At 40.8% G+C, this 27,813-nt stretch overlaps 1 protein-coding gene across 2 annotated transcripts in view; it reads right to left on the bottom strand.

Moving 5' to 3' along the window:
- Positions 1–27,813, bottom strand: part of b4galt1l (DP-Gal:betaGlcNAc beta 1,4- galactosyltransferase, polypeptide 1, like) — an 88,842-nt gene that overhangs the window by 51,660 nt on the left and 9,369 nt on the right. Inside the window, exons 2-3 of one of the 2 annotated variants that reach the window (XM_084331507.1) lie at positions 13,725–13,960; positions 11,035–11,103 (exon numbers count right to left, since the gene is read on the bottom strand). In XM_084331507.1, the coding sequence (XP_084187633.1) occupies positions 11,035–11,103; positions 13,725–13,960 (305 nt within the window). The remainder of the gene's footprint in view (positions 1–11,034; positions 11,104–13,724; positions 13,961–27,813) is intronic. The other variant, XM_084331508.1, reaches the window with a different exon arrangement.

Raw genomic sequence — 27,813 nt, 5'->3', positions numbered from 1 at the left:
ATAATACACAGTTGGATGTGTTAGTTTGGTTGGATGCACTTCAAGCTGCTTCCACATGAGGCAACTTCTCTCAATCATTCCAATAATACACAGTTGGATGTGTTAGTTTGGTTGGATGCACTTCAAGCTGCTTCCACATGGAGGCAACTTGTCTTTTTTGTAGTTGTGGGAACTACTTTTTCTGGCGGATGGTTTTTTCAATAAATCTTCGATTAATGTGTGTTTATTGTATAGAAATAAGGTTGGATGAATCTGGCAGTTGTATAAAAGCTTTACACCACTTGCAGTCGTGATTTGTGAACAATAAACCATGCCTAGGGGGGTCTAACGACCACCCCTAGGCATGGTTTATTGTTCACAAACCACTCCTGCGCGTGATGTAATGCTTAAGTATGGCACTCGCCATACCTTGGAAAATTAAAAATAAAATAATGTTTTTTTTTTTTTTTTAATATAATTAAAAATGTTTTATGTTGATTTAGAATTCGAATGTCAACATTATGAACGAAGCTTCGAACTATTCGGTACAGCCCTAGCATGTTTTGATATTGTCAATTATCTCACTTTTACTAGGTGACTTTTACTACTAACTCAAATATGCCACAAAAAAAGGAAAATGGACAGACGTTTTTAATCAAAGGGCAGCAGAGACAAGTGATACAGTCACACAGGTAACGTCTTACAATGGCTTAGTGATTATAACAGTGCAGTTCAGCATTCTGTAACCCATACTTTTTGTGAACGTGTTTTTGATACTACATTCTGTTGAACACACACCTCAAAACCGTACCTAAGGAAAATTGGCTCAATTGCAAGAAAAATAATAGACAGTTATGATATTACATTCTGCATAAATTTTATGCAAAATATTGTGGTTCCCTGCTTTAGTCTGTTGACACATTTCTATACTAAAAATGCTTGTGTAGTCCTGTGTCATACCTAAATGTCATATAAGTGAATTGTATAGAAACAACTCACCAAAAGTGACTATTGCGCAACTGATTTGACAAAAAAAATCTATATATCTGTATGTTGTGTATGTCATAAATGTCATCATTATGAATAAAAAATTGGGGACCCTGATGTAAACAAGACGAAAGTCTTTCTCTAGTCTGCATCCCCTTAACTCATTCTCTGCCACGCTTTTTCCCAGGATATGGCTATGCGCTGCCTGCCACGTAGGCCTGCCGCGATAAGCAATAAATCGATTAATTGCTGCGATAATTAAAATGAATGCAATGATTTTGACGGGCGCGATTAATTGCTATTTGCGCGTTTGTTTTAATGAGGCGGAACCAGTGCCCCTTCAGTCACTGTCCGTGTTGGGAGGCGGGCCGCTGACGTTACTAGAGTACAGCACGGGAGCTCCGTGGGGCAACGCCACATAGACATTTCTCAATAGTGTTGCTCCTTTTAACCAAGTAGCATTATTTGTAGTGTAACGTTAGCTATTTTTAGACCCAAGTAGTTACTCGCTACTGCCCGGAGAAACTGGACTGCTAAATAAAGATGAAAGATAGAGCTTTGATTCTCATTCCATGCTAACAACATTAGCTAAATATCTAACAAACGAAATACAACGTATAGCATAGCTACAAGTACAACACAGAATAACGTTAATACAATTACATGCATCATTGTTTACAATGAACGGGTGGGGCTAGTCAAAGGACTGGACACGGGGACAAGTTAAACATGAATTAATTTATTATAACACTCCGGTAGTTTCGAGTCGTGCTGCAGTGCTTACGCACCACAGCTATTCTATTACTGCTTTGACGCTTCCTCCTCATCGTTGATTGCCTGTAGTAGCTGCATCTAACGTTAGTAGCTAACGTTAAAACTAACCGAAAGGTAGTTGTTCACCAACAATTTGTTTTATCATTAGCTCAAAAACAGAACCGGACGAGACATGTTGTCGGCTCATAGTTTCTGCTTAGGATAATAACAATACTTCCGGTCCGGTCGGTGGGCTTCAAAATAAAAGTCAAACACCGGAAAAGACGGAGCGGTGGGCTTCAAAATAAAAGTTTTGGGAAATAAATTTCTCAAAAAAAATTCTCTAACCGGTCGCAATAATATCGCTTATTGCGATATTTTCGGGGGCAATTAATCGCCCAGCAAAATGTGTTATCGTGGCAGGCCTACTGCCACGCATTAAACCAATGGAGTCAGTCACCTTGTTTGCAGGGCTATAACTATATTCTATATTATAGCTATGGATGCAATACTATGGCCCATTTGACATAGAGTATCTATCGTTCAAGATGTGAAAAAGAAATCGTTTTTCCATCCATACATTCCCGTTTTATACCGTGGTGAATATAAGTATGGTTTTAGAGCGGTTTAGGGTATTTCCTGAGAGGCTAGTAATAGCCCGCAACGTGTATTATATTAAATCCATTGGCATTTCGTCCCTACACAAGCTACAATTAAAATTTCAAATGCATATGATCGGTATTATGTTCCATCATGAATGCATGAAAGGGGGGGCGGTCGTTTCTGATTAATTGATTGTCAATAACGGCATTCGTTAGTACAACAACATACGCTGATCAGGGCGATGGCTATGAAAACAAGGCACAATCAAGCTGAAATTGATGTTAAATTGCTCTTACCTGTGACCGGTGGGATTCCAAAAAGAATATTCCAATTATTTTATTGCCATCTGGTAGATCGTATGTCCATTTGGCCCACGACATAACCCACCACAGCATAATGAATCGGGGGTCCCGAAAAACGATTCAATGCGATCGGGTGAAGCTCTAAGTTCAGGTTATTAGAAATGTCCGCCAGGACCAATATAATCGACGCACAGCCCAATACACAGACTTTCAAAGGAAGTGCAATACCGTCAGCATCCCACCAGGCGGCGGTATTGGACTTTTGCGATCTCAGACTCATTCCCTATGATAACACCAGGCTCCCTGGATAGATAATGAATGGAAATAGCGAATAAAATTAATAACGATCAAATAACGAGTATACTTGTTGTTGGTGTTCAACGATTGGTGGCCAATAACGAGTTTAATCATTGTTGGCAGAGAAAGAGTTAACAATTGTGTGTATTGAGCCGTACTGTATTATACCCATTCTACAATCTGTTAATAACGTTTTCAATCAATCAATCAATGACCGACACACAGAAAGACAAGACAAGTCTTAACTCGGCACTCAACAGAAGAACAAGCCACAGCTGATGCCACAATCGTCCATACATCATTGTGAATCCTGTTGCCCAGCCCAAGGCTTCTTTACATTTGAGAATCACTACTAGTACTTGCTACTTGGTAGAGCAAACAACTAAATAATGACTACTTGGTAGAGCAAACAACTAGATAATGACTACTTGGTAGAGAAAACAACAAAATAATCACTACTGGAAAGCTGGAAATGGTAACAACAGATGAGGTACTCAATAAACTGAGCGCCCTCCAACCTAACAAGGCCACTGGCCATGACAACATCCCCTCCAAATTCCTCAGAGACTCAGCAGCCGCCATCACCCCAATCATCACACACATAATAAACCTCTCCATAAAACAGGGACACGTCCCCAAGGACTTCAAAATTGCGAGGGTGACCCCTCTGCACAAAAAGGGCAGCAAATTAGACCCAGGCAACTACCGCCCTGTTTCTATTCTCACCTCCATCTCGAAAGTCATGGAAAAAATAGTCTACGAACAGGTCGAAAAGTACCTAGCGGAAAAAAATCGAATCTACGAATTCCAATCTGGCTTCAGAACATCCCACTCCACTGACACATGCCTTCTCTATTTGAATGACCACATCAAACAAGAGGTGGACGCAGGCAAATACTGCGGCATGGTCATGCTGGACCTACAAAAGGCCTTTGACACGGTCAACCACTCCATTCTGATTGACAAGCTAAAAGCAATTGGTTTTGATATCAGTGAGCTGGATGCAATCCTACCTTGAGGGGAGGGAACAGATGGTGGAGGTAAACGGTACCCTATCCCCCCCCCTCACAGTGAGCTGTGGTGTTCCACAAGGAAGCATACTAGGACCGCTACTGTTCCTAATTTATGCAAATGACATGTCGTCAGCTTGTGACTGCAACTTGTTCCTGTTTGCGGACGACTCAGCCCTGCTGGTCTCTGACAAGAACAAGTTACAGGTTGAAAAAACCCTCAGCTCGGAACTAGGCAGAATCTGCATATGGCTCGCTGATAACAAACTATCATTACACATGGGCAAAACAGAGTCCATTCTCTTCGGTTCAAATAACAAACTCAGCAAGACCGACGGCTTCTCAGTTACAGTGAGTGACAATATTGTCACAAGGAAAGATGAAATTACCTACCTGGGTTCCATCCTAGAGGCTAATCTCTCCTGTGACAAAATGGCATCCAATGTAATAAAAAAAGTCAACCAACGAACTCGATTCTTGTACCGGATCTCCTCTCTGGTAAACAAGAATACCCTGAAGACTCTGGCAGGAGCACTCATTCAGGGGTACTACGACTATGCTTGCACCTCATGGTACCAAAGCACCTCAAAGGCGCTAAAAACAAAATTACAAACATCTCAAAACAAACTGGTAAGACTACTGCTTGACCTTACTCCTAGAACCCACCTCACCCCTGCCCACTTTGACAACCTAGGATGGCTTAGAGTAGACGACAGAGTACAGCAACTTGCAATGGGCCTGGTCTACAAGATACACTACACGACCAAGGTACCCATGTACATGTCAAAATACTTCCCAAAGGTCAGTGAATACCACGATCACAACACCAGAGGGAGCTCCACAAATCATGTTAAACCCAGATTCGGCTCAAATAAGGGACTAAACACGTTTCGCAATTATGCCACATCAATGTGGAACGCCCTACCCAAAGCTGTAAAGGAATGTGGATCACTACCCACTTTCAAAACCTCTCTCAAGGGACACCTACGGGAGACTGCAATTCAACACTGGCCCCTGTAAATATCCTAACCCAACCCCCTCCAATGTACAGTCATTTACCTAGTATGGTTTTGTCAATAGTCCAATGTACAATTTTGTTTGTTTGTACAGTGTCTCCTCCCCCCCCCCCCTCAATGTACAGTTTTACTTGTTTATACAGTGTGCCCCCCCCCCCCCCCCCCCCCACCTCCAATGTAAATTACCCAGTATGGTTGTCAATATCCCAATGTACCCAACCCCCCCCACCCAACCTCCTCCAATGTACAGTTTCTACGTCAAATGTATATACTCCCTTTTCTTGACTCCTTCTGTATCACAAACAGTACTGTATTTGCAAATCTGGTATGTCATAAATGTATAGATGTAGCAGTACTGACTATCTGTATGTCATGTATGTCATATATGTCCTGATGAATTGAAAATGGGGGACCCTGATATAAACAAGACGAAAGTCTTTCTCTGGTCTGCATCCCCTTAACAATTGTGTGTATTGAGCTATACTGTATTGTACCCATTCTGCAATCTGTTAATAAAGTTTTCAATCAATCAATCAGTAAACAACAAAAGAATCACTACTTGGTAGATTAAACAACAAAATAATCACTACTTGGTAGAGTAAACAACAAAATAATCACTACTTGGTAGAGTAAACAACAAAATAATCACTACTTGCCTTGGTAGAGTAAACAACAAAATAATCACTACTTGGTAGAGCAAACAACATAGTATTTTCTAGTAACGTATACACTATGCTAAGAAAGCTACTGATTATTCCAAGATTAATTTCTGATAAAGTACATATAGACAGATTTACTAGATGGGTGATATCCGAGTTTACTCCCAACAGGAAGAGGTCAAATATATGAGATCTACTGTAGAAAACACTAATCCCTCATACCATGATCTAGGATGTTGCTTAGGCGGCAGAAAATGCATTCCACTTCAAAGAAAACGGATGAAATGGAAAGCAACAATGAACCCTTTTCCTGTACAAGGAAGAATGTTCTTGTCCAGAAGCCTAGGCTATATCCGGACTTAGGCCTACATGGTTTATCAAAGCCTTCCCTGTTGCATAAAAAGAGACACGTCAGACAAACAACGACAATTTGAACTAAGGGGGGAAAGTCAGATAATGACCCCAGAGACGGTTCAGGAGAGACGCCGCAACTCCCGAGTCACTTCCTGTAATTCATCAAGTGAGGAGCTACACAAGGCAAACTAGCTAGCTCTGCTGTCCCCCCCCCCCCCCACCTTAGTAGATCAACAGACATGCAGCAAAGGTCTCCGGGTCCGGGAGTCGAACCTGGGAAGGCTGCGTTGCACTGCAGCGCAGTTATGTGGTGCGCCACGCCACCCTGGCCCCCGCATCTACTATCTTTTGACAATCCCTGAACAAATAAAAGTGCGGTCTCCACTCTCCATAGGGTCACACAATAAGCAAATAGGCCAAGTCTTACTTACTGGCAGAGTGAGTCAATAGCGGCATCATTTAATGTCAACCCGATTTGTCACATGGGGGGGGGGGGGGGGGGGGGGGTTCAATTTCATGACGTTTGAAACCCCAACACGAAGGAGGGACCGAAGGAGGTCTAACATAGGAGAGCTCCTGAAATGAGTGGAATTTCCCCTAACAGCGCAGACACACACTAGCCACGCACGCAGGCACTCGCGGGTTCCTGTGTGACTGTACTCCTGAAAAAGTATAGTAATATGGTTTATTTGTATCGGGAAAGATACAGACACATTAGCTGGTTGAACAACATCTATATGTGTGGTAATAAATAATGGAGATATTGAGTGTATTTCTGTGAAAATGCACATGGCGCACGGCATGGCCGCCTAGTTATAGTTGAAAGTGGGGGTGCATAATATTTTTTTTTTTTTTTTTTTTTATTATTATTATTATTTATTTTTTGACAGGCAAGGGGTGGTCCGGCACGACCCCCTCCACGGCAGATATTTTTTTCATTTAATGAACCTGTACATATATATATATATACTGTATATATACTGTATATTGATTTTTCGCTCTTTTATTTTTATTAAATCAATCTCCTTTCAAATAGTTTTTAATAAGAAAGAGAGAAAAAATACCAACAAGGAACAATAACAGGATCTGCTGTAAATATAGCCTATTTTGTGTCTTAATTTGTTATTGTAACTGAGGGGTACAATTCCCTGACTGTATTGAATAAGTATGGTATCATTAAACCACTACTGACTTATGTACATTACTACTGGCCATACAGTACACAGGTATATGAGATGAACACTTCCACAATAACACGGCTTCACAACAAATACTGTTTAGAAGAATATTTATTAGCAGCACGAAGATTATCTTACATTACTTTACTTATCAAGATTGAGAGTTGCGCTTGTAAGGCGAAGAATGTGCATGAATAGGTCAAGAGCGTAAGTCCATGAGCATATTACGCAGGAGATAATTAATACCACCTGTATCATAAGAATTATATATGGTACACTAGTAGGGCAGCTGGATTCTCCGCTCCATCAGCTACAGGACCAAAGCAAATATAATCCAGCCGAAAAGGGCTCTGTAGTCGCCGGTGTAGGTTATCCAGTGTACATATCCACACGGTTCTCGTCTAGGGCTCCTCGGATGATGGCACCAGGTTAAGCCGCCCAGCCTGGATAAGCACACTAGCTCGGTACGAGGAAGCGTTGGTAATGCTGGTCACTGTAGAACGGTAGCCGCACGATACACTATATATAATAGACTATTACTTAATAATAGAATAGGTCGAACTCGACGATACAGCGTTAAACTCTGACACTTCAGCTATCAATTCGCACGCGGTCTCAAGGCTCTATTTCGGGGCAAAACGGGCCCACTTCACAGCACGTTGTATCGTGGTGTGAGGCTTCAACTTGTTACTAAGATTACTGCTGTATCCACCTGCGCCGTATTTATACGTTAGGTGAACAATCTAGTACAGGGGTGGCCAACCCGTGGCTCGCGAGCCGCATGCGGCTCTTTGCCCGTCAATGTGCGGCTCTTCCATCCATAAAAAAAATAAAAAATAAAAAATATTCAAATTTTTTTTTTTACTTTTTTTTTTTTTTTGTCACTCATTCCACAAGGACGTAGAATAAACATTTAATTTCTTTTTTAAATGGTCCATTTGCATGTTCTTGGTATCTGAATCTAGGGAATTTCTCCACCATTTTTCATCATATTGCAACACCGTTTTTTGCAAGACGTTCACAGAAAGGTAGAGAAACTAACTGCGTTCTGTTTTATGGCAATAACGTTCAGGTTTGTGGGAGATAATCCCAAAAAATAAGAGAAATAAAAAAGTTAATCCAGAAGTCAGATGATTGACAGGGGCTGGTGTGAGCTGGGTAGGGTCGTTTTTCAAAATTTGAAAGCCCTGCGTCTCTTCCTTCAAAAGACTACACTCACTTTTGGATGTGCCACTTCCTCCTGTCAATATGCGCTGGTTTCCGACTCAATGCCCTGAGATTTCTATAATCTTATATTTCACTAATAACAGTTAAAATAATTGGTAAACAAACGTAATGCTGAAAATATACACTTTTACTGTATATCTCGGGCTTAAGAGGTTAACCCTGTGAGGCCCAAATTAAAAAGACATTAGCAACTTCAGAGGCCAGAGGGTGGGACATAATAAACACATTTACTATCAAATAGCATTGTGAGGCTGAACAACAGGACCAATTGACTATACATGTGCTTAAATGGGAACTATCTTATAAATGGCCTTTTCAGCGTTTAGCATTGTTTCCTAGCTATGTGGACTTATATTAATATGATCTATGTCTCTAATTCTCATATTGGCGCATTCTTCCAATTCTCCTCTCACAATATTCACCCTCACTGAACTGAGTCATATGAAAATTTGCATATCTGTGATGTCAGAGATTTCTCAGCTGCATAATAATGTGGCAGTTGATGTGGCAGTTGGCACCAGGCCACACAGTGGTTGGAGCCCAGCCTGAGTCAAAACGGCTTAAGATCTTGAGATAGAAAAATGCGGTTTTTGAGTACTTGATTAGAAATACAAACCGTACGTTAAATCTAGAGGAAGGAAGGACGTGGTACTTACCTCACCATTTGAAAAAAACCTAGGTGTTCCATAGACTCACAGGAATTGTGTAAAAGTGCCCAAATAGTGAAAGAAATAGTCAAATAGTTCCCCTTTAACATTTTTTAAATAAACATTCTTTTTTTAAATGGCTAAAAGTGATTTTGTAATTTTGCAACCGTGGGTCTCACAGGGTACTTTTAACCCTGTGAGGCCCAAATAAAAAAGACATTAGCAACTTCAGAGGCCAGAGGTGGCCATCGGCGTATTTAGACCACTATCAGTAGGGCACGTGCCCTACTGATGATCATCTGTGCCCCACTGATTAAATTTTTATTTTTTTATTTTATTTTTTTTACAAATGTTTTTTATTTCCCCTTTTTTAACATGATCAAATGATCATTTAACATGATCAAATAATTATTATAATATTTTTTACTTCACTTTGAAATATTAGTGAAATATTTTGCAATGTTGTCGCATTTATCTTGTTGAAATCCTCCAACAGGCTCTTTTTTGTAAGTTGACTGGTTTGCACACCAATAATACAGTGCAATAATAGAATAGTAGAATAGATAGTAAAATTATGCAATAGAATGGCCAGAGTAAAATAGTGCTACAGTACAATCAACAGCGGGGTGTATTAGAAGGCTATGGTGAAGAGGTACGTTTTTAGCTTATTTCTGAAAATATTAAGAGATCTAGCTTCCCTAATGTCCATAGGTAGTGTGTTCCATAACTTTGGTGCATAGTTAGCAAAGGCTGCATCCCCGATTTTCTTTAGACTGTGGCTTGGAACCTTCAATAGTAGATGATCGCAATGTTTATACTTTGTATATAAGGAGGAGGACCTTGAAATCAATTCTAAATGTTACCGGAAGCCAGTGTAGGTTATTTACTTGTAACTTTGGGTTTGATCCAAGGAGTAAGTTGCCCCATATTGCTCTGTAACATTTCTCTTTTTGTTATAGGACCGACTAGTAGGATTTCAGTTTTGCCCTCATTTAATTTTAGGAAGTTGTTCGTCATCCATTTGTTTATTGCTAAGAGACAGGCGGAAATGGAGTTTATAGCTGTGTGATAATTTGGTTCAGCGGAGATGTACAATTGTGTGTAATCTGCGTAACTATGGAAACATACATTGTGCTTTCTAATGATGTCTCCTCAATGTTCAATGTTCAATGCAATGTTCAATGCAAGTAAAGCACTTTAAAGTATGACTAAATGCTTTCTTGACTATATATATAGTAACTGTTCCAAAATGCATAGATTTCTATGTATTTTAGGGGTTTGGGGGGCTAGTTCTTTTTAATATAAATGTCAGATTGTTTTATTTATTTCATAGATTTCTATGCATTTCAGGAGTTTGGGGGGCTGGCTCCCCCAAATAATTAAATAACATAACCCTAACCTAACCCTAAAACCGAAATAAAGTTTAAAAAAAATAGTTACAATATCCACCCATTTTCGCCCACTAACCGGCCAAATTTTTTTCGCGGTCGCGCTACGCGCTCCCTCTTCATAGTTTTTGGTGCCCTTCTGTGCCCTACTGAAGTGCTGGGTCGAGATACGCCCCTCACCTATAAACACATGAAGGGTGCCGTGACTGAAAAAAAAGGTTGAGAAACGCTGGTATATGGTGTGGCTCTTTGTGGTACCACAGTAATTTTTGTGGCTCTTAGTCTCTGACTGGTTGGCCACCCCTGATCTAGTACCAGCCTTATTTCTGTCTCGTATTCTTGCGCAGAGCCGGTCATGTCCAGGCATGTCTTGGCGGTGACTTTGAACTAGACATTGGGGGTATGGCCGTGGCGCCTAGGGGATCGCTGTCCAATAGGAGAACGAAATATTATGGTCTGTACTAGGTAAAAGGGATATTCCGTGTATATGTACAAAGAATATACAAAGGATATCAGACGATATTCAAATACTATACAATATATCTCAAGTAATAAATATATATATTCGGTTTAATCTGATCCTTCGTAACAGTTATGTTATCCTACACTTTAAGCTGTCTGATATTTCCATTACCTGTAACTCTTGGGTCTCTTTCTCTCCTTCTCTGCCTCCTCCCTGAGTCTGCACAGTCACCATATCATTCTACATTAAGGAGAGCAATACACTTATGAATACACTGAACATCATTATGAAACATTTCTATTGCACCCTTACTTACAATTCATTATGAATTGAAAATGGGGAACCCTGATGTAAACAAGACGAAAGTCTTTCTCTGGTCTGCATCCCCTTAACAATTGTGTGTATTGAGCTGTACTGTACCCATTCTGCAATCTGTTATTGATTGATTAAAAATGTTATTAACATATTGCAGAATGGGTACAATATAGTACGGCTCAATACACACAATTGTTAAGGGGATGCAGACCAGAGAAAGACTTTTGTTTTGTTTACATCAGGGTCCCCTTATTGCATTATTATTATTATAAAAAAAAAAAAAAATTAAAGTAAAAAAAAATATTATTTTTTTGGGGGGGGCCTCATCACTAAAGGCCCACGGGCCGCGGCCGTCGTTAATCCGGCCCTGCTCGTCTGCCATAGCGAACGTTAAAATTTGCAAACGAAGTCAACGTTATCCAGCTGACGACACCACATATCTAGATATATGACAACGTTAGCTAGCGGCTAGCACTAAAGCTAACGCCAACCAGAGGGAAACTTTGTTATTATTATTATTATTATTGGTATGACCAGATGGCATTTCGGGACGTGAAACACTTTTATTGTATTGCGTGGTAGAACTTCTACCACTCAATAGAAGACATGTCTAACATAAATAATCTTAACAATCATAAACAACTTACTGGAAAATCCTGCCTGCCACCAAATGACACACTTCTGTGGCCTTTATTTACACTCAGCCTACCTGCAGCGCCAGCGCCGTGCGCCGTCTGCTCTGCTGGGGGTGGGAGAGGCACTGGATCAAACCATATGGGGGAGCAGGGGGGGGTGTCGCAATCTTTGGAAACTTAAAAACTTGCTATTAAGTGTCATTGCGTATTATTAATTTGATTGAAATTACGTAGTTATGGTTAGAAATATATATTGGGGGGGGATATATCAAATTTTTCATATGATCAAAAAGTGGTGGAGCAAGAGCATAGCTTTGCTCCCCCAAGTTCAATAGTCGGAGAGCATTTGCTCCGAGTGCTCTTATGGCCAGGCGTCTATGGCGCACGGCACGCCTCTGAATCCAACCAAAGCGTTGAAAACGATCGCTTCCAGCCCCCGAGTCGCGCAGCCGGTGGGCACAGCTATGTCCGTTAACATGGGAGCGAAAGTGAAGCGCTGGTCGGTCGGTCGCCCCACCCCGCCCTGCCCTGCCCGCCTTCGCGCACGGCTGGTGTGTCTGGGCTGTGAGAGCTTATGGGGACTGAACGTTCACCGGTTCATTATGGTCACACCACCTGGTTCACCGGCTCTTCTCAAGGAGTGACACACACCCCGTAAAACAAACTGGGACACGAAGACATGTATTTCAAACAGAGTATCCACTCCCACTCCTTTCAACAGACCAGTTGTGTAACATTAGCCTAAAACTGATTTAGTTTCATATTTGTAATTAAACTAATATTTTTTTTATAGTTTAATTAACTGCTCAAAACAAATACTACCAACTATTTCCATTGCTAGAAATGTCATCATTATCATCATCAAATCAAAACATAGTGGTCAAGTCAAATACTAAAACATTGTTATTTCATGTTATTAACTAATGGCAGAATTTAAGGTTGGCACACTGGTGCGGGTGGGAGAGGCCTGCCTAGTTATTGCTGGATAGATCGTTAGTTCCAACAGCACTGAGAAAACAGCCGCAGTGTGCTCCCAAGCAAGGGCATAATGACCCCCACTAACCTGCTCCAAAAACTGGTATTGAGAATTAGCCAACCAGGGTGGGAAACACCAGCCACCACATGACACCAAGTTCCTCTACTAGACCACACACTTTGCCTTATAAAACAGAAGACTCTTCTACACTAAAATTCAGTCTGAATAGACCAGTGCAAGTATTCTGAAATCATGGGAGAGCGGGGGGAGACAATTAATGAATGTGGATGAGAGCCTTGACATTAAGTGGTTGTAGCTACGGCTGTAGGGGTTCTGGAGACATGATCCAATAGACTTTATTTTCTTAAATTGTTTTACGCCTGGGTCTCCTGAACATGGAGAGACCCAAGTCGATCTGCACTTTCTCGGCCGAGCTATAGTCACTTTTCCACACCTAGTCCCAAACTCCGCAAGCGCAGATTGATAAACCTTGCTCTGGACAATCCAGAGACTCCGTGGGCAATTTGCGCATGTGGAGTTCGGGAGTAGGTGCGGAAAAGTGACTATAGCTCGGCCGAGAAAGTACCGTAGCTTTAGAAGTCTATTGGATCGTGTCTCCAGAACCCCCACAGCCGTAGCTAGAACCACTTAATGTCAAGGCTCTCATCCACATTCATTCATTTTCTCCCCCCGCTCTCTCTCCCATGAGCTCAATGTAACGCAGAAGTGCATTGGTCTATTGTAAAACAGTCAAAGCGTCAGGTCAATGTATGACTCCTCCTGTCACTTTGGCCAGTGGATGGTTAGTGTCCTGCCCTGTTTTAAGTGAACACAAGCTAAAATACTTTGATACAACACACATTTATTTTATATAAATTAACCTCGACTACCAATCTCAATTTCATTGTTACTATGATTATCCATTGCTGCTCTACCTGATTGATGATGTAGACCCCATAGTCCATCTGCTGTCGCTGCAGGATGGGGTGGAGGTAGTACAGCCAGTATTTGAGGTGCTCCTCCCGCTTCCGGAAGGGAATGATGATGGCTACCTTCTGCTGGGCGATGCAGTCTTTGGGCCGGTACCTGCCGCCTGGCTCCACGTTGGGGTTCTCATTGCGGGTCACATCGAGGCTGATCGGAGAGTTGAATTCCACCCGAAGTGGGCCCACTATAGTGCACAGGACGATAGGAAAAAGAAATGGATGAAAAATTAGAAAAAAATGGAAAGTTGATGACTCATCTTGCACGCAGAGGTTTATATGAACTCTGCGTCCAATTAAATACTTTTACAAGTGTTATGTCCCTCCTCCACCGCTATAGATTCGGCCAGGACTTGCAAGCGGTTATGTATCGTCGACGTTGTGTTTTTGGCTGTGCTAATTTTCACAATATTTTCCCCTTTCATTCTAACCATTGGTTAAGAGATAAATGGCTGGAGTTCATACATTTTGAAGAAGGGGGGCTTTGCAATAACCCGCGTATATAAGACAGGCATTTTTCAGAGGACTCCTTCGACAATATGGGAATGTACACTGCAGCAATGGCTAGCTACCTTTCACTGTCGGAAAACTCGATCCCTTCGGTGTACACTGTAAAAGTAAGCACTCTAGTTTTCAGTAATAGGTTGACGCTAATTAGCTAATGCAAGTTCCGTGGTTATGAAATGTATAGCCAGCTACCAGAGATGTTGGATGTCAGTGGGAAGCGGCAAAGAAGAGCGTTTGCTCAGTGTATCTTTTATCATTCCTCAAATATGCCACCATTGCCTCCAGAGATCCCAGTGGAAAAGCCAGCCGTATGTTGGAAACATCCCAGCTGGGAACATACAGCTTCCAGCTGTGGTGGCTTTCAACAGTGCATCATTCATTCAAGTCCACAAGGTAAGTTGAAGTGTAAAAGTCCATTTATACTTTAACATCAAAATGCCACTCGTCATCTCTCTTCAACCAGCTTGGGCTGCAAAAATATAGGCTGATATAAATAACTGCTTCTGTTCTAATCTGTGGAATTGATTACTATACATCTTGGTATAGTGACTGTTTTTCTTGTTGTTCACTTAGACCAGAGCTGGAGGGATGACAGAACCCATTTGTCCAAGGACACATTTTCTCCCCCAAAGAGCCCACCTCCAGCCAACCATCCTTCAGCAGTGGAAGGTGGAGCAGGAAATTACTTTAGGAGGGGACATGAGAGCAGCCTCTCCAGGTTAGTTTAACTGCTTATACCACTCATTCCTTGCTATTTACATATAGACACAAATGCAGTCATTTCATTCTCTCTCTTCCCATTGTATTTATAAAGTATTTATTTACAGGTGCAATTTGCCACCCCCTTTAAAAGGCCTGTCCAAGAAGTTGAAAGCACTCTGGAAGGATCGTGGCAGTGGAGGAAAAAGTGCCATCAACCACCTGTACTGCAGCACATCCTCATGAAAGAGTGAAGAAGCTGTAGCCAAGTGGAATTCCATCACCAACCACGTGCAGAACATTCACCACCACCACCACAACGGGGTCTTCCCCAGCTGTGCTCACCCCCTCCTTGAAGACAGAACCTGGCTTACACCAAGTGAGAAACGTACATTTATAGCACGTAAATGGTGGATGTTTTGTTCCTCACATTTCACCCATTCACACAAAAGGCACAATACAACCATGCAAGGTGCCAACCTGCTCAGTGGGAGCAATTAGGGGTTAAGTGTCTTGGTCAAGGACACTTTGACACGCTGCCCGGGAGGAGCGGGAATCTAAATGGGAACCTTCCGATTACCAGACGACTTCGTGTTGAAGGATAGTCTGTGGAAAGCTCAGTCCCCAGTGACTGACTACCACTTACTTTTTCATACCTGCATCTTTTTATATTTAAATAGCTTTTAGCAGGAAAGCTCGGAACACAGATGGAGGCCACGGTGACAGTCCGGTACCCCAAGTACAAGAAGTAAGTAGCAAGTACTACATAACCTTTGTAAAGAGGAATCCCACATATAGTAAGTTCCAATGAGGGGTGATAACTTATTTTCATGTGCATCAAACATCCAGTTAAAATAATTGGAAAATGGGGGTAAGACTAAACCGTACAGAGAAGGACAGAAAGTCACATCTGAGAATAGAAACAATTTGATGCCTTTAACTTGTACAGCAAGTTCTCTGTTCGGTAGGGATGGGTACCTTTCACATTTTAACCGATACCGGTACCTGTGAATCGATACCGGTACCCAACGGTACCTTTTTTCGGTACTTTAGTCTCAAGAAATTTAATTTACCTACCTCAGTCGTAAAAAAAAAAATTCAAACTTCAAATAACTACAATTTCGACAGTTTTTGGCTCGTCATTGCTCCGACTGCTTTGTTGTTGAATCAAGTCAAATCCTAGGTAAGCATATATTGTGCGTGTGAACGTTGACATGAAAAGAAAAAAGTTACAAAAAAATTTATAAATTTTTTTTTTTTTTTTTTTTTTTATTTTTTTTTTGGTTTCTCACTTGATTCGATACTCGGTAGTACCGACGTGTTTCGGTTCGGTACCTCAAAAGTACCGAATTCGGTACCCATCCCTACTGTTCGGTGTCTCTTCTTTTGCCGTAGACTATGTGAACACTTTATAACAGCTCCTGCAGGAAGTGGCTATCAACCCTGGTCCCTATCAGGAAGAGAGGAAGCACATTCAAGTGCTTTGTGCAGAGTCTGAGAGGGCTGATCTTCAAGAAGCACTGGCATGTCAATGGTCACGGTTTGCATCAGACTAATCATTATAAGTCAGGGATACAAACAGGGAAGGCGTGGTGTCATCCATCCCTTATTATTCTCAACTCGTATTATTATCATCATTATTGAATCTGATGCCGTCTAAATACAACTGGGCCTGAAGACAGAGCTGGGAATGAAAAGTTCTTCCGAGTTGTCAAAATAAACTGTGCCCCCGTCTCAAACTTTGTCTATTAGGAGGATAGAAAACTATTCCAATATGCGTACTGTACATACATACGTCTTCTCCTGTAGTTTTCCTTACATGTATTAATCAGTGTTTCGTAGTTGGTGCCCCACCTATTTTATGTGAAAAAGCCAAGGGGAGCTTTTTTCGTCACATTTTCACTCATGAGTTTGCATCCCTGGTAGATAGTCACTGTACATATTGGGAATAAATAATCATTGTAAATATATAGTGAATAAATATTGTAAACATTGTACATAAAAATGTTATATAGCAAATAATTCTTGTAAATTCATAACATGGACAAATCACAAACACAAGAACCTTATGTAAAGTTATTCTTTAATAGTTAACTAGAGAACATTTTGCAAAAAGATTTTAAATAAATAAAAAGCTCATGAGTTTAGTTATCTTGAAGCCACATAGGCTCCGGAATCTACAGGGAAGGCTGTCTGGATCTTGGTCACAACACAGGATGGAATGACCCTAACATGTCTTCCAGATAACAGATTCCTAACAGGCTCCTTGCCAATCAAAGTCACTTTCCAGGTCTGGTATATCCCTCCTCCAGACAGAGTCTAGTTGGAGGGTTTCATACGAGGACGTTTTATACCGTTTTGAATATGAGTATAGTTTGTGATTCTTAGTAATCCCAGGAAGACGCGATAGCGTTTTAGTGGAATACAGTTATCACGTTGTAATTATTCGCCATGATTATCGAATCTTCCTGAAATCAACGCTAGATTATCATTATTATGGCTCCTCGTGCATACATGAAATGGCCCTCGCTCGGCGGTATTTGCCCTTTTGCGAGCTCAGACCCATTCCCAATGGTAACATCAGGCTGGATGGATGAAAAATTAATGGGTATAGCTAATAAAAGAAATAACGATTAAAACCCAAGTGTTCTCATGATTGGCGCTGAACGGTTGGCGAGTTAACCTGACTTTTCTCGTGACTGGCGCAGAATGCGTTAAGCTCGCTATGGAGAGAATTCCACAACTGGTCTGGTAAGTGTGTGCCAATACTGCCAATACTGCCACTTGAGCAGCAAGACCGTCCTACAGATGATGTGTTTATCTTACAATACAATCTGACATGTGATAATAGATGGTCTGATGCAATAAAACTGGGGTATAATTTAACAATTTGCAATGCAAAATATGACTTGATTATTTATTTTGCCACAAGTATTTATAATGGCATTGGCTTGTTAGGTGGAAATGTCATAGAAATATGATTATTTAATGTTGAGGAAGAGCTTGTGAAATTGTGATGAGTGAGCCGTCTCAATCAATTACTACAGCATGGTAAAATGCATCGAATATCACATAAGATTCAATTCAATTCAAAAAACGTTATTAGTCCCGCAAGGAGCAATTTAAGACATGAATACGTCAAACAGCTGCACTTATACACATCCAAGAACGAACAGGAGACAAGACAAGAGACATACATGACCCTATTAACACTTTGGATGCCACCAACGCTATAAGTCGTTAGTTCATGCCGCCAGTTGAGTGCCTGCCAACGACATATATCGTTTGTTTGCCTTTTATTTTTTATTGGCGATTTTGAATTCATATTTCATCAATCGAGCCTCGAGTTAGTGCTGCAGAGTCTCTCTGAGCTCAATTGGGAAGATACCGCCCCCTATCGTCTGAATGAATGAATGAATGAAAACTTTATTTAACAGATTGCAGAATGGGTACAATACAGTACGGCTCAATACACACAATTGTTAAGGGGATGCAGACCTGAGAAAGACGTTTGTCTTATTTCCATCAGGGTCCCCCTGTTTCCATCCGTCTTTCCCTGTGTAACTGCACCCCATCAGTTCAGACTGATGCAGGGGGAGTGGTTAGTTTCCTCATTTAATTTTTCCCTCAAGGCATCTGAAGTATCGATTGTGCTCACCGGCCCGGAAAACGTGTGGATTATGTATTTACAGGACTCAACACTGTAATCAATAAGCGTGATCGATATTTGGAATGGCGATCAGGAATTGGAATAATCTTTTTGGATAACATCTGATCTCAGGTAAGGAATCTATTTTACCAGTCTTAGGATAATCAGACCTGTTTTCACGGAGATATAAGCTTTTTCCTTATGCGTGTGTGTGTGGCTGTGATCGCTGATGAGGAAATGAGAATATATTTTTCAGCCCGCCTCTATAGCGTGCATAAGTACACATATACTATCGATAATCTAACGTTTATTTGAAAACGATTCATAAATAGGCAGAAGAATTACAACGTTTGTGTATTCTAGAATATTCCAGTAAATGCCTTTTATCACGGAATCTTTATATTTTCCTTGAAAACGAGGGCTTTTCAAAATGCTATAAAACGAACATGAACCAATAAAAAAACAATCCCGTTTCGACAATGTTGACTGCAAACAAGTCATTGATAAACGACTAGAGATTAGACACATAGCCATAATTTAAGAGAGAGAATATGCGTTCACAACGCTATCATTGAAGTCGTGGTGGCATTTAACAGGGTTTTACCATGTTCACCAGTGGTAATCAAAGTGTTAAAGCACAAGAGACATGACACTGTTAGAACAGGATCCTTATATTGTTGATTTGTCAAGTCTAATAAATAAATTCGGTCAGTACAAAGAAAGTGCACTTTCGTCAAATAAAAAAATCAAGGGATCAAAAGGTGCATTAGATTAGATGTTTCTCCCCCCACAATGCATATTATAACACTGTTAGCATGGCATTGCATTGTATTATTACATTTCCATCTTGTACCTTCCCAGTAAACTACTTGTGCCTCTAAGGCTTCTCCTTGAGATGCTGCAGATGCACCACAACATTGTCCAGAGCCAGGGTGCTGCGTGACACCTGTCCAGAGCCAGGGTGCTGCGTGACACCTGTCCAGAGCCAGGGTGCTGCGTGACACCTGTCCAGAGCCAGGGTGCTGCGTGACACCTGTCCAGAGCCAGGGTGCTGCGTGACACCTGTCCAGAGCCAGGGTGCTGCGTGACACCTGTCCAGAGCCAGGGTGCTGCGTGACACCTGTCCAGAGCCAGGGTGCTGCGTGACACCTGTCCAGAGCCAGGGTGCTGCGTGACACCTGTCCAGAGCCAGGGTGCTGCGTGACACCTGTCCAGAGCCAGGGTGCTGTGTGACACCTGTCCAGAGCCAGGGTGCTGCGTGACACCTGTCCAGAGCCAGGGTGCTGCGTGACACCTGTCCAGAGCCAGGGTGCTGCGTGACACCTGTCCAGAGCCAGGGTGCTGCGTGACACCTGTCCAGAGCCAGGGTGCTGTGTGACACCTGTCCAGAACCAGGGTGCTGCGTGACACCTGTCCAGAGCCAGGGTGCTGCGTGACACCTGTCCAGAGCCAGGGTGCTGAGTGACACCTGTCCAGAGCCAGGGTGCTGTGTGACACCTGTCCAGAGCCAGGGTGCTGCGTGACACCTGTCCAGAGCCAGGGTGCTGCGTGACACCTGTCCAGAGCCAGGGTGCTGCGTGACACATGCTGGCAGCGAGTCCACCTGCTCACACTTATCCAGTACCTGTTGGGAACAAAGAGACCAGTCATGGAACAGCTCTTCTGAATCCTAACACTCACCGTAACCATTAGCTAGTGCTGCCTTACAGTCGACAGTTGTGTCATGAACATGCCGCTCATATAATTACATTATAGCAAAGACAATTTATGGTTTCAAACGACCAGTACTCTACTGTAGTGTTTGTTTAGGGTTGTTCATTCGAATATTAGGGTGGATCATTAGAGTAGAATATTTTATCTACTAGAAGTAGACCTGTTGTTCCATCTAACGTTGTGTAAAGGTAAAAAGACAAAAGCATGAGCAGATAATATATAGACACACTCCTACCACTGGGATGCATCAACTCCATCACAGGGATCATCCTCTCCTCCTCCTCCTCCTCCAGCAGCAGCACCGCTGGCTTCAGATCAGCCGTTGGCGCGAACATGTATGGCCTCACTCCAAAAACCACTTCCTCTTGGTCGTCTTCTTCCTCCCGTTTCATTCCAGTCTGATTCGGCCAAAGCTGCCGGTGGAAGTCCTCAACAGCAGGGAGCAGGCTATCCTCTTGGCTGTTGTCTGGCGAGACATCTGGCGAGGGGGGCGTTGCGCATGTTCAGCGCTATTGGCTACTGTAAACGGCAATCAATATCCGAACAAGCTTTGAACAAGTCCCTCCCTAGCTTGCCGTTTCTACAGGAAACACTTTTAGGTCAACTTTAAGTTTTATGACATTATCCAAGAATTATAATTTCAATGTATCAATAATTTACCCAGCAATGCCTTGAATTCATGAAGATCATGCATGTCTGTCTCCACGGTGAACATAGAATCCAAATAATGGTAGAAATACTTGATGAATTGAAGTTAATGGAGATTTGGTTTAACAGCCACAAAACAATCATCTGTTTACAAACTCTCACATTTTTGTGCAGGATAATCCAAGTCTCATTTGTCCAGTTGTATACCCAGTACTTAACTAAATCAAATCAAATCAAAATCAAATCTAATTTATTTGTAAAGGCCGAAATCACAAGGTAATGCCCCCATGGGCTGGACAAGTCTTCTTTAAACAAGTCAAGAAGAAACATCACAATAAATCAAGAATAAAATCCACCATAAATAACTTAACAACTTAACTTTAACAACCGGAGTCTCATTTATCCAGTCGTATGCTCAGTACTTCACAAACGCATGCATTTTAGCTAAAACCTTTCCGGTTAAGTGCTGCATTCAAATGGAACTTGTGAGTTCAATACGTTAGTCAAGTACTGGATAAATGAGACTTGAAGTTGTGAGAGTTTGTAAATTGATGTTTTGATATAATTTTGCTGCACCAAATTTGCATTAACTTCAATAGTATTTCTACTGTTTTTTTTTTTATTCAACGTCCACCGTGGAGACATGCGAGAAGAAAAAAAGGATCTTCATGAATTCAAGGCGTCACAGTGTAAGTGCTCCTTTAAATCTGAAAAAAAAATTGATCTTTTTTGTATTTTTTTACGTTTAAATAAACTAAGATTATGATCCATCTATCCATCTGGGTGTTTTCACATCCTTGCCTCTGAGTATTGTGGCCTTGCACAAGTTGAAAATTACTTTAGTTGCATCAGTTGGGCTGATTGTAAATAGTTTTTGCTTGATTGATTGATTGAACATTTTATTAACAGATTGCAGAATGAGTACAATACAGTACAGCTCAATACACACAATTGTTAAGGGATGCAGACCAGAGAAAGACTTTCGTCTTGTTTACATCAGGGTCCCCCACTTGATGGCAGTGCTGCAGACTCAATCCATTACTAGCTTCACTTTGCTGTCACTCAAACTTGAAAATACAAATCACTATGCTGTCACTCAAACTTGTAGCTGTCTGTTTAAATAACATGTCATAAATCTGGAGCAAGGACGAGGATACAAGTGATGGATAAGATGGATAGACAGGACAGAAGTGAGCACGAGAGGTCCTGTATAACATTCCAAGTCTCAATATGAATTGCAACAACTCAATACCAGCTGGACTGCTGCACCTAAACCTGTACCCTAGGCACAACCACAGGCAGTCTGCAGTAGGACCAGCGATACTGTGTGGAGTTTGCATGTTCTCCCCCCCAGGTAAAGACTCTATATATCCAATAATTGTATTGATCCAGCGTGTGTGTACAGTATAACACATATTCGCCGTGGCACCAAGGTTCCAGAATGAACTCTGGTAGACCCCGGTTACATCAGTGAGAAGTAAAATGTGGAGTCAGAAATCCGTTCTCCCATTCACTTTCATTGAGTCCAATCCAAAAGGGTGATTTACCATCTGGGAGACGATAGGGGGCGCTTTTTTCACATCCGAGCGCCGGCGGTGCCTGGATATCCAACGGTAGGCTCGGGTGATGCAATATGATTTCAGATCGCTAATCATTTTTAAAAAAATTAAAAAAAGAGAAATCTCGTGATGGGCATTCAACGGTCGGGGCGTAAACCCGAGATATCTCGGGCGTGGCATCCAAAGTGTTAAAGACCTCTGCGACAGGTCCTGCATTATTATTATTATTATTATTATTATTATTATTATTATTATTATTATTATTATTATTATTATTATTATTATTATTATTATTATTATTATTATTTGAAAAACAACAAGAACCCAACATGAAATATCTAGACTAGGATACAGGAAATAAATAAAGAGCTTCCCTTCCAGCAAGAGAGAGGGAGTCAGGAAGACTAGAGGATATGATCACGACAATGTGGAGAATCAACAATGTCTCACAAATCTAAAGTGGGCTAAAAACTGCCCAATCAGCTTCATTAGATAGATGTGCAATCTTTCAAGTATTTTACTGCTTTCGGTCCGGTTTTCAAGAGGACCAGAGTTGGGTTGTTTGGGCTGCATCAGAGTTCGAATGAGCTTTCACACCACCCAAAACCAACCAGGGTTCGCTTAAAACGGTCCAAAGAGCTCAGGTGTGAAAGCACGATTAAATTGCCTGTACCGGCTTGAACAATCACATTTATTGTTATTGGGCTAAGGAAGTTAGACAGTTGTAACAGATTGCTACGGACACTGGTCGCCATTTCTAGAGGATCACTTAGCAGTTAACCTACAATACATTTGCAATGAGAAAATGCTAAAAACAGCTAAATGTACAAAGAGGAAGGGATTGAGAAAATGAAGAGTCAAGGTTTCTCCCATGATGGTTGTGCAGAGACCACCACAACAAGACCATGACAACCACAACAAGACCATGAACACGACACCACAACAAGACAATGACGACCACAACAAGACCATGACCACCACAACAAGACCATGGGCAATAAAGTTCAATAATAATTTATGGTATAGATCATAATGATTAAATTATGATATTATTGTTGCGCACAACTCTGTGATCTAGGCTAAATGCATGATAACCACATTATTTGATATATTTTAATTTTGATGTTATTTGAAAACAACATGTTTGATATATCAAACAAATTATTTTCAATTATTACATGGCGTTTTCACATTCCCCGAAATGCTTGCTTGTGATTGGTCAATAGCGCGCGTCAGAGGTCAGTTATCAGACAATAATGACCGCTGTGGCCTGTGGGACAATAATGACCGCTGTGCGCAGCTGTTCGCAATCAAGCCCACAATAATGACCGCTGTGCGCAGCTGTTCGCAATCAAGCCCACTGACATCAGTGCAAACTGCCGGCTGCCGGGGAAGCAGCTGGGGGGCGGAGCGACGAGCACTCAGCGGAGCCAGAACCAGTGTTACTGTTGCGAGTCGATGTAAAATGAATTAGGTATATTGTTAGTAAGTTAGCCATGTAATAAGCGGGATAATGTATAGCTATACTCGATCATTGTGGCAAAATAATTGACCTTCACTGACGTTTAAAACACCTCGCTGAGGCGGCTCGGTATTTTAAACTCCGTGTCGGTCAATTATTTTGCGACAATGACCTCGTAGCTATACATTATCCCTTACATAACATCCAAATTAAAAAATTTTTTAAAATTGATAACTTTACATTATCAGGCAATTATGTGATGAACACCAATTGGATTATTGATTGGACTATTTATCTTGTGATTTTGCATACGTGAACAGATATTGTGATGTACTATATCAATATCAGGGGAAAATCCAGATGATTATTGTGATATGACTTTCTTCACAGCCCTACCACTACAGCTCAAGAATGAATAGTTTTGTTATAATCTGCACTAGATACAAAACTACAAGCTATATATATTATGATGTTAAGTCATGATTTGCCTGAAGTGTGTTATACGATTCATGAACTGACAACGGACCTGTGTTCTACAAGGCAGGACCTGTGTTCTACAACCACTATATATATATAAAAATATATATATCAAAGAGTGAAAAAAACATATAGCACAATAAAGACCTAGATTTTTGGGGGGTAAAGGCCTAACTTATACGCATAAAGAATTATTGACATTTTTGCAATAGAAGTCAGTTCGTTTTTCAATCCGTATTTTGCTAATTCAAGTTCAAGGTCAACTTTGATGAAAAATTAACACAGAGGTTGTATTCAAGAAGGCTCAGTCAGGACTATTCTTCTGAAGGAAGCTTAGATCCTTTTGACATCAACAACATTCTTCATGTTTTTTAATCAGGGGAATCGTAGCTAGCTAGTGTCTCTTTTAAGCTGTTCTATGCTGGGGGGCAGCATCACTGTGTGGATGATAAAAATAAAAACAGGATCAATAAGATGATCAGAAAGGCTGGCTCAGAGAGACTTATTTGAGGTCAATGTAGAAAAGAGAACAAGGGCCAAACTAAATACTGTGTTTTGAAGGCCATCCATCACAGTGTTTTTAACAGACTCCGAAGCTCCTTCAGTGAGCGAATAGCAATGCCTCAATGTTCTACTCAGAAGGTATTTTGTCCTTGTGAGTCGTGTTATGGGCTACTTCTATAAAAAGGTACTATGTCATTTATTTTATACTTGTAGATATATATAAGTATAAAATAAATTATATAGTATATATATGCATGTTGGATATTATGAATTATAATTGTTTGCACATTTGATCCTATTTACAGCCAATCCTCACCCTGTCTTTCGTAACATTTCATTAAGCAGATCATCTGCTTGACTGCTTCCTCTGAAAATGTTGACTTCCTGGATAAATAAAGGTTAAATAAAACATTTGAAATATTAGTCATAATGATGCAACTGCAGAATTTCCCAGTGAATTAAAAAGGGAAGGGGGGGAAAAAATCACAATCGTCCATCGTCCCAACCCTACTACATCAGTCTGAGAAGTGAGAACACTTCTTTTGTTTGGTTAGAGATGTGTCACACAACCATTGGCTACTGGTGGTGGACATTGATCACCAAAGAGCTATCGGAGCCTTTCCTGACGTCTTTGTTGTTAGTAATGTTGCCATAGGGGTAGGTTTTGTAGACTCTTGAAGAGAATACATATTTATAAGCAAACACAATACTCTAAATAGAACACATTCTGAAGCCCCAGTTCAGCATATGAGTCTTTCTATGCCAAGAAAACACACACAATATTTTTGCACGACATCTAGGATTTCAAATGTCTGGAAAATTGTTTTTAGTTTAAATACTTCCTGATGGACTGGTAAATATGCTCATGTTGCCAGGCAACCACCACAAAGGAAATTTGTTTTACCAATACTTCCCAATAGACTCGATATGCTCATGTATATGCTAATATTTTACTATTATATACTATGCTACTATACCTCACAATTTCTAAGTCGCTTTAGATAAAAGCGCCAGCTAAATGACTAAATGCGAGTGTATGTAAATTTGCTATAGGCTACTCTTTTTGACAGGGATTAAGCTCATTCGTTTGAACAATCCCGATTCCTGAGCCTATTTCATGCAAAAGGTTGATATTGATTTACATATATATATATATATATGTGTGCTGGAATGGAGAGATAACACATAATAACACAGATCTACAAAATTATGTAATTCACACCAGGGGTGTAAATGTACACGTATCCGTACCGAACCGAACAGTTTCAGTGTGTACCGTACTGAACGGCTGTGTAGTGTACCGAACGAATACAACGGTATGTTAACCACTGTACCCATTGTTTTTTTCACAATCTACTGTAATATAATTATTATTCTTTTTTTTTTTTTTTTTTTTTAATTTTTTTTATTATTGCAAAACAAAACTTATTAAAAGTCAGTACTCCACACACAATGTATAATGAAACTTTCAGTAAAGGTGGTTAAAATATATGCAAGTACAGAAACAGGATAAAACAAAAATAGTCAATAATAACATTTTAACCGTATACAGTGTATATCCAGCGAAATTACAATTATATAAATGTTAGTATATAATATACCCCTAATACCTATTTTCTAAAACCCTACACACATATGCTCCAGCTCAAACCCCCCCCTCCCGGACCCCCTCTTGGATAGTACCTCCATTATCCCTCACTCCTAACCAGACACTACCATTATAGGCTAGCTTTTATTCTCTCCACCACTTCTAACCACATTGACATTTTGGATTCATTGAGCCCCAGAATTCTTGCTGTAGATATTTCTTGATATATCACATCGAGATATGTAAGAAACCACACTTTCCGGCACATTTTTTCCGGTTGAAACCAACGTGATGCGATCAGTTTTTTAGCTACTGTGATACCCGATAAAACTAATCTTTTTAGTTGTGGATTCACTGCAAACTCAAAAACATCATTCAATAGCAATACCGCGGGGTGTACAGGTATATTCCAAAATACGAGTATTGATAATTGTTGGGACACATCTTTCCAGAATGCCTTAACTGGTGGGCAGTCCCAATACATGTGCATAAATGTTCCTTCGTCCCCATTTGTACATTGGGAGCATTTGGAGTCTTGTATAAGCCCCATTTTGCACAGCCTTATAGGAGTCAAGTATGTCCTGTGAATATAGTTCAGATTGATTTGTTGATGATCCGGGTTCCTTGATGTAAGTCGGACATTTGCCCAGGCTCCTTGCCAATCAAAGTCATTTTCCAGGTCTGGTATATCCCTCCTCCAGACATTGTCTAGTTGAAGGGTTTCATACGAGGACGTTAGTAATTGATAATAAAAACCTGATACAAAACCTCCCAATGTATCTCTTTCATAGAAAAATTTGTGGTATCTGTGGTGTTCAATTGGTATGAGTAATGGAACACCGTGAGATCTCATACAAAGTCGTAACTGTATGTAAAAAAGCCATGTGGACTCGGTGAGGTTAAACTTTATGCATATTTCGACATAACTACAGAGGCCCTTGTTATTAAAAATATCCCCTAATGAGTGTATGCCTCTCTCTTCCCATATAGGGAATCTTATAGGTCGTTTTCCCATTAAGAGAGCATTGTTATTGAATATGGGAGTGTGATTATGCCATACTTGAGGGTTAGGAAATTTCCTTTGTGTTTCCCGCCATGTCCTGATTGCATGGGTAATTATTGGGCCAAATTCTCGCTCACAATGCTTGATTGAAAGTTTAGTGTATGCTATGTCTTTCAATCTCTGTGGGGCTACTATGTTTTCTTCTAATTTTCTCCAAGATACCAAAGCCTCG

The sequence above is a fragment of the Notolepis coatsorum genome, assembly GCF_963971535.1.
Source record: "Notolepis coatsorum genome assembly, chromosome: 16".
NCBI lineage: Eukaryota > Metazoa > Chordata > Actinopteri > Aulopiformes > Paralepididae > Notolepis > Notolepis coatsorum.
This window is presented reverse-complemented; position numbering and strand designations above follow the sequence as displayed.